Here is an 8,693-nt window from a genome sequence, read left to right as displayed (position 1 = left end):
ACTTCAAGAGAAGGGCTCAAGGTCAGGCAAGAAAGAATCACCTGAGGAAAATCATGCAACCGAAAACAAGTGTTTGCTTAATTCCTGATTATTGCTAATAATGAACAGAATACAAAGCTTACATCTAGATTATTTCCTTAAAATTATAAGAAAACTTCCTCATATATATATTTTTTTCATAGGGAGTCAGGATTATTTTCAATAGAATACATTTTAATTTAAATGAAGGATTATATATGGGCAATGATCTTAGACTTTCTTGCCTTTAACAGTAGAACTATATTAACTGTATCACAGATCTGATCATGAGTGTAATGACACCAAGTCACCCACCATCCTTAACGTAGGATGCAAATTTGAAGGGTGAAATCCAAAAGCTTAAGTCTATAAATTATTCATGGCTTCATACTCAGAATGAGAAAAAAAAAAGTATCCTGTAGTATATGCATAAAGAGTGACTGGAGCGTGAAGAATTTTGGGAGAGATAATGGAAGTGAGCGAGAACCATCCATAAATAATGTGGCTTCTTATATGTACACGACTTCGTCTGGGAGCTGACTCCTCTAATTTTGTCACTGCAGATCTTTGCCTAGGTTACAGTTTTTTTAAGGAAATGGACATCCGGGATGCAATTTAATGGTTTCGTTTGAACATCCCGGGTGCAAATTAAGGCAAATGGGTATGTGTGGGTGTTGTATCAACTTAGGATCCTTTTGTATTTATCAGCTGTTTGCAATGAAGCTTGAAGACAGTATTATGAAAACTCTATCAAGAGTTATGTTTCAGTAAATTTCCGTGAAATTATGAGACATTAATGCAATGTCATTAAAAATTAGAGACTTTACGGGAAGCAGTGTGGCTACACCGGAGGCACATAAATAAAAGAACTTACTGGAGCTACAACTTTATATCTTTTAAAGTAATGCTGCTGCTCAACATACAGCTGTTATTAAAAACAGATTTGGCTATTGGTGCTAGATTGGAGAAATGATAAAATAAATTTCATCAGTTTGTGCCATATAGACTGTGTCATTTGGGACTGAAAAGTTTAGTTTCCAAAATAACCTGGAGGGGAAGGAGCAAATGGAAGGTAGCATTTGAGTATTCACCATGTGCTTGACGTTTTCTAGCTTCCTCCAAGTGTTCAAATGTAATTCTCACTACTCTATGGCTTTGTAAAGTCATTTGAATTCCCGTGTTAGAGATCAGGAAATAATCTTGCAGGAGGAAACTTTCCAAATTCACAAAGTCACTAAGTGGTGGGGACAGCACTTTGACAGCAAAGGCCTTCCCCGTTGTACCGTAGGATGCTACCAACATATTGAAGTTGTGAATTCATCTTCCTGGCTACACTTCATTTCCTTGGGAAGTGACTTTTAGGGAAAGAAGCATAGAGTTACTCAGCCAAGCAAATTGGGCTCCAGAGTAACTTGTGCTGAGCCAGAGGGGCTCATATTCTTTCAAGTAGAGACTTGGTTTTGCATGGAACTTGTACTGTGCACGTGATGAAGGGCTGAGAATGAAAGAGTTGTTTGTGCTCGGCTCAGGGGAAGGGGAGGAATACAATTAGAAAACCTGGGAAAACATATTACTTCTGCAACTCACTAGATGAGTATCCTGAGGACAGTTTTTTTTTTTTTTTTAACATTTCTGAGCCTCGGTTTTCCTGATGATTTCACCTACCAACACCCCAGGGTATTAAGAGAATAATAAAGAAATAAAGGATGTTTTAAGTCATAAAATAGCATAAAATGTTATTGTTTAATAGTTTCTCTGCACAAGAGCAAACACATAAATCTATTAAAGATGTTTATGTTGACAAAGGTAATAATCCTCTAGCCTCTTTGACATGTTGTGGGGTGGGAAGAAATGTTGTTTTTTTCATCAAATTCTATCCCCGAAAGTTCAGTTTGAAGGAAGAAGGTTAGGGAATGATCCTGGATGGAACTATTACTCTATACTCTGTCTCTTCCTTAGGGATTCCTACAGTATTCCTCTTTAGGAATTACTGGTCTCCCTATCCTGATGTGTTTTTAAAAGGATTAGGTAGATCATGATAGATTTTCTCCAGGTTAAAAAAAAAAAGCCTTTTCCTGTCTCCCTGGTGGGTGATATTTGGGAGCTTGAAGTTCAAAACCAATAGCTCACTGGAGAGGTCCAACTGTTATGTCAGGAGATTAATAGGAGCCACAGGTACACACAGAAGTGGGTCTGACTACTCTTTCCAAGGTTAACCTTTCTTAAAGGTTAAGAATACGGCAGCTTCCTAGAGCAGCAGAAAGGTTCTCTCGTAAACGGAAAGCTTTTCTGTTTCTAAATTAATCTTTTGGAGCAAGAATTTCCATCAATTTACTTTATTCCATCCATTACAGAAAGAGCAAGTCAGAGTGCAAAGTGATACTACATGAGATCATCAACATTTTCCACTCCATCCAGCATCCCAAACCTCTAGATTTCAGAATTGCCTCACATCACCCCAAATCTCTGACATTAAGTCCCTTTGTCATTTATCGGAAGGACGGAGAGCCAAGAAATCTAATGATGGGGAGGATATTAGGTTGGAAAGACAGACTGTTTGCTAGTTTGCAAAGCTGGCCTGTGCGACATTCAGGTGTATACACGGTTAAAATAAATGGAGGATTGTAATCATTATCCAGATATTGAATGTGGACGTGAGTGAATCTTTGCTGTCTCCACACCACCCTCCATTACCCATGCTTCTGTCTCCAATATCAGTGTATCTTAAGGAGGGCATGGCAACCCACTCCTGTATTCTTGCCTGAAGAATCCCATGGACAGAGGAGCCTAGAAGGCTACAGTGCAAAGTGTCGCAAAGGGTCAGACATAACTGAAGCGACTGAGCACGCAAGGACTCAGTTATAACCCAAATGTCTAAGACAGCTGCCTGTAATTTTCAATTCCGGGGATGGACCAAGCCTTAGTTGAAAGCTGAATACAAAGGGAAGTGTCTTCACCTTTAATTTTTAAGTATTCTGTGCACTCCTTGATTTGCTCAATGGCTGCATGGGTGGACTGGACACGTGAGTGAATGTCATGACTTTAGCAGAGTGTGTTAAAAATTTGTAAGTGCTTGTGTGTGTGTGTGTGTTTATTTGTGTGCATATCAATGTTAACAGAAATATGAGGATTCTGAATAGCTTAAAAAAATTCAGTAATACCAATAGAAAAACCTAGCACAAAGGCCCCTCCTTGAATTTCCTAGACATCCAGATGGCTTTGGAAATGATGCTAGTGGATCTTTCACTAGGTAATAGGATTGCATACAGATACGGAGGTGAGAAGACTCAGGGTACCCTCAGACTCCAAAGGAGGCCGATGGTCACCCCAAAGAACTGCTGACCTCAATTGCATACACTTTGGAAGTCCCAACCCTATTTGGAATAATGAGTAAGATGCTTGAAATATACAAAAAGTATCACTCATGCAAATATCTATTTGCTAAAATATGGCTTTTGTTGAGGCTAATTTCAAGAAGAGAAGGAATATCCTCACTCCTATGACTGAGTCTTAGAATGCAGGACATTTCTCATGCCTAGGTCCTTCCCTGAGCAGTAAGATGGACACTGAGCTTGATTTACTGATAGAATGAGGAGGAAAGAACCCAATTTGGCCTTATTTCCTCTTAGAACTGCGAATCGCTCAATCATAGACCAGATGGAGAAAGCACACTTACTTAAGCTCTAGGAGAGCTTAGCAGGGCCCCGTTCTGACTGGCTGCCTTTGAGCCGTGGTGGCCACCGGATCCTCTGGACCACGGTAACATGTCTCCGTCTCACGACTGAATGGGTTTCCATACTGACATTTCCATGAGTTGGAAGAAATTACATGCTGTCTCTACAGAACATGGTGACAATCGGGATCCAGGCAATCAGGCCCTATGATGTCCTGTCTATGCTCTTATGTAAAAAAGTCATATTGCTTGGTTGTGGTTCCTTTAACAAGGAACACAGTGGTAAGCAGAACCGACAGGCAGGAGATGATGTGAGGACAGGCAGGGTGGCAAAAGCAATGGAAGACAAGATGAACACGGGATCCATCCAACAGGGTCCTGAATTAGCACAGCCATCACAGTAAAAGGCAAGGTGCTGGTCTAACAGACTGGACCCTTCGTCTGCTGACCCACACTCCCAGATCTCCGCAGAGTAGCATCTTTATTGCAGAATGTCTTTCATGGAAAATGGACAAAACCTTAAATAAATCACAATTACTTATTGCTTAGTATTTTGGATAATAAATTCTTTAGTTTATCAGTACCTCACGGCCTTCAAATGTGCATTCTTCAAATAGATTCAGTTACATATACATTCTTTCTCCTGAACAATAAATTATTCTTAAAAAAAAAAAGCAAAAGGAAAAGATACATAACTTTAAAGCAAAGAAAAACCAAAAAACATATATTTTTGACATTTATCTTAAACTTATATGAAAACAACTCTATGTTAGATGTTTAAATATAAATAATAAAGGACATTATGTTATTTACAATGTTACACAGTAAGTTAAGAGTTAAAAAAAAAAGAAACTGACATGAACTCATAAAGACAGTAAATGATTTAGGAACACATCCAAGTCATGTACAATGTGTATTTACAAAAGAATATATAATAGAACTTGTGATATGTGGCCATTTCCTTTTGTCTGCATTTCTCTGCAATGTTTCATGGGCCTTTGTGGATAGACATCTTTGTGGCTGGTGGGATGCAGCCAGGACTAAAAAAACTAGGTATTTTATATTTTTACCAATGTGAGCCATATACCTTTCAACCCAGGCTAAAAAAAAAAAAAAGTTACAGAGCAAATGACCCTGGATAAACTCTATCATGACAGTCACACTTAAGGAAGATATGGCATATTGGTCTTTGGGACACATTCACAAATTCCCAGGCAGAGTGCCATTTTGTAGAAAGCAGGAGACTGTCCAGACACTCTCAGAAATAAAAGTCCTACCAGGCAAGGAGGGAGAGCAGGATGTGAAAGGAACCCAGAGTAATAAAAAGGCATTTTTCATATTCTACTCTCCCCTGCATCTTCCTCAATGGGACATGATCTCAGACCCAGGAAACAAAGTCACTGTCAAACGTCTCAGCAATTTCCACCATCTGAAGACCCAGAGAGGCTTCCCTTAGGCTGGGAATGTTGGTTCACATGCTTTCTTTGCATTGCCACTGCACTCCTGAGTTTATAAACAGGGATGGTGGCATTTGAACATCCCAGAGATGCCCCTGTGGACACAAATCTGGTGGCCACAGCAGGGAGCCCCGAGTAGCCTGCTGGCCTTTCCTATGAAGGAAATCTATCATTCTATGGACAGAAAGCCTGTCCTAACTGATATATGTCACCTTGATGAGTGACCAGAACCAAGTTGGAAAGAAAACTTCCTCTTGTCCTCAATTGTCATCTGTTTTTGCAACCTGAAAATTGACAGAGATTTTTCATACTGAGGAACATGTTGTTTCTTGCTCTCGATCAAAGATTTTATTTATTCCTGAAATTCTTCAGAACAACACTCCCATGCCTGAAGAATTTGAAACTAAAATTCTAGAGTTTTAATTATGGTAGGATTTTTTTTTTTTTTTTAATTGAAATAGCCTAAGAAGGAGTCCAGGTCTTCAAAGGCAATTGAGAATAATTTGGAGAACTTCTTGGGGTTGACTTTTCTTTCCCCTGCTGTGAGCTTACTGATTTTACAGAATTGGGAAATCAGTGCAACTTGGGGAGTTGTCAAGGGCTCCTTTGGAAAGGTGAACAAGCACACGAGGACACTTCTGAGCACAGAGAAAGTGGCATGGAAGCATGAAGGACGCTTGGGATACGAAATGCCAAGGGCCCATAGACGCTGTCTGTGAACTGTAGAAACACTTAGGAGCTCGATGACATGACTCACGCTCAGCCTGCACTTTTCTTCTAAGATCTCTTTGCATGTCCCTTCTTCCTTTGGATTTTAACATAGAGATGTGGTGAAGAAATAGACTCCATTTACTTGCAATCAACAGAGTCCCTCTCCTTAAATTCACGGCTGGTATTTTGAACCCCCTGCTAACCTATCTCCCCACTTTGTCCCATGGCTCCTAGGAGGCCGCTTGGAACCTAAGTAAACCTCCAGCCCAACTTGACAGACATGGGACTACAATATTTTATAAAATTCTCTTCTTTTCCTGGATTAGCAGTTATTTCAAGTATTTTACCTACGGACCTTCCTTGGATTGCTTACCACGAGAGGACGTGCCAAAGGCGGACCCATCTTAATCCTATTTTTGTTGACAGTAAAGCAAAAAGTAAGAAAGGGGGAAAATGGATGATACAGCTGCCAACGGAGAGGTTAGCACACGTGGGGGTCATTTCTGCAAGGAAAGGTGCAATCTTTCAGAGACTACTGCTGTTTCTTGATGCATCCTTGTTCATGGGAGGTTCTTCCTAATCACAAATGACATGCACACGGGCCATTCCTGACAAAAATGTTCATGCATAGTACGATCTAATCAAGGTGAGATTGAAAAACAAGAAAAGAATAATGCGGACAAAGGAATGGGCAAAAAAAAAAAAAACTTAAAAAATGACACACCGGGTCACATGGCCACTCTTCCCCTGTGTCTTCCACATGTTTCCTCCTCTAGACAATCTACGGCAGAACTAGTCCTGTATAATGATGTCACCGCCGTATACAACAGGCACACTTCATTCCAGAAGTATTCCAGACAAATTGCTGAGTGTGCTGTTGAAGCTGGGGGGTTTTGTGCCATAACACGTCTGTCCTTGAGCCGAGAAGACACAACCAATCACTAGCTCCCAAATCAGTGAAAAAACACAAGTCAAGAATGATTGCACCTTTTCCAGCCATGGTTTGCTCTTCAATTAGATGAGCCGCTGTATCATTCCCCCAGAGAGAGAAAGTGAAAGCGAGTCCTCAGCTTAGGGCTGGACCTCACCCTGATCGCTAGCCAGCATCCACTTTGGTGCTAGCCCCAAAACTTGTTTTTTTTCTTTTGTTGAGAAAAATCAATCCGCATAAAGTAAATGGTAGCTCCTTTTAAGTCAGAGCAAGCTGTCTTCTGATGAATAATATAGTTTTTGAAAAAATCACAATATTACTTTCTTCCTAATATGTAACATGACTTAATGCAGTTTCCTGCTGTAATTAATAGTAGCATGCTGCTGGATCTACTATTATCTCAGAGCCCAGTGAAGCAAACCTTTGGCTGGCAGAGTAGACACAACTCATTTCACATACGGAAAGCAAAAGAAAAATCTCATACAGAGGGGGAGTATTGGATGGATGCGCCATTACAAGACATCCTGATTGAGTACTACTCGAAGCAAACAGAGCGACAGGTGCAAATCTTGTAAATCATACATCCAGTCAACATCATAATGCAATGCACGAGAAGCCAGCAAAAAACAGAATATTATGGGGTGGAGGGTTGCTGAAATACTGTGAAAAAGCAGTCACGGAATGGTACAAAACTTGCTCTGGACATAACATAACATAAAGGCACCATTGATATCTTTCTCGTTTGGAAATACTGTAAAAAAATTGCTACATATGGCACATAACACATTTGTACATACATATATTTAATTTATAAAAGTTTTTTTTTCCTGTTTTCTATTTGCAGAACTGCTAAAATAAAATAAATTGTTTAATTTAAGGTGGAATACTTTATTATATAAAATAAAGTTTTACAGGTGAATCTATGGGTGTATTTCGGTTTTAGACAGCGATAGGGTCTTGGTTAGCGATTACACCGGAGAGCCTGGCCTGCAATTCTTCCTGCGGAGAGAAGCGGCCTGTTGGGTTAGTCCTGCTGTCGACCAGGCGGAAGGCAGGGGCCGCCTCGAGACTGGCTGCCAGGGGGTTCTGTATGGCCAGGAAAGGCGTATCTTCTCCTACTCTTTCATCCTCTGTTTCGCTCTCTGAGTTACTGCTGTCAGCGCCTGTGTTGTTGTCCATTTCCAACCTGTGGGCAATGTGACCATTGGGCTTGGTTCTTTTGGCCCGCCGGCTGCTGTTGGTGAGTTTCTTAACCGGCTCTTGAGCTGGTTCGTACTCCTGGGTCGTTTCATATTCCTCATCCTCCACTATCCTCAAGGGGCTGGGGGGCAGGCTGTTGCTCTCATGCGCGGGGTTGCAGTGGAACGAGTTGAATTGCTGGGCGTGGTGGTCATACTTCTCCCGCAGCCGTGGTGGCGTCACAAGGAGCAGGGGTCTCTCCTCTTCCACGAAGGGACTGACCGCCATGGAGGGCATGGAGACCGTCGTGCTGGACACGGGCGGGGACATTTCCGAAGGGGGTGACTTGGGGGAGCTTGGCGTGTGGAAATCTACAGGTGACATACGAGCCGGGGTGGTCATTGCTGATACATACCTGTGTGAGCACAGAAGACCCCAGCGTAAGTGCGGTGCAATGAGAGAGGCAGAGAGTGAGGGGTGGGGGGGTCAGGGGGCAGAGGTCATTCTCTTATCATCAGATATCATCATCAGACAACAGAGTAATTCTCTTCATTGTAGACATCTCAGGTTTTACACTAAGACATTTGGAATCTCCAATTAGGTGGTCAAGAGTCTCCTCACAGGAGTGCATGCAAAGATCAGCTAAATTGCCTGGCTTAGCAAAGCGTTTGAGATTTGTTTCCATCTCATCGTGATTTTATTTTTTTAATCATGATTTTCAATA

General features: G+C 41.2%; 1 protein-coding gene across 17 annotated transcripts in view; it reads right to left on the bottom strand.

Annotated features, from left to right (window-relative positions):
* Positions 1 to 1,742: 1,742 nt before the first annotated feature.
* The window catches only part of NRG1 (neuregulin 1), a 1,152,455-nt gene continuing 1,145,504 nt past the window's right edge, over positions 1,743 to 8,693 (bottom strand). For 11 of the 17 annotated variants that reach the window (XM_027530077.1, XM_027530076.1, XM_027530078.1 and 8 more), the window contains one exon: positions 1,743 to 8,384. In XM_027530077.1, coding sequence (XP_027385878.1) covers positions 7,730 to 8,384 — 655 coding nt within the window. In that variant the 3' untranslated portion in view covers positions 1,743 to 7,729. The remainder of the gene's footprint in view (positions 8,385 to 8,693) is intronic. The other 6 variants (XM_027530084.1, XM_027530083.1, XM_027530093.1 and 3 more) reach the window with 1 other exon arrangement.

Source organism: Bos indicus x Bos taurus, chromosome 27, assembly GCF_003369695.1.
Source record: "Bos indicus x Bos taurus breed Angus x Brahman F1 hybrid chromosome 27, Bos_hybrid_MaternalHap_v2.0, whole genome shotgun sequence".
Lineage (NCBI taxonomy): Eukaryota > Metazoa > Chordata > Mammalia > Artiodactyla > Bovidae > Bos > Bos indicus x Bos taurus.
This window is presented reverse-complemented; position numbering and strand designations above follow the sequence as displayed.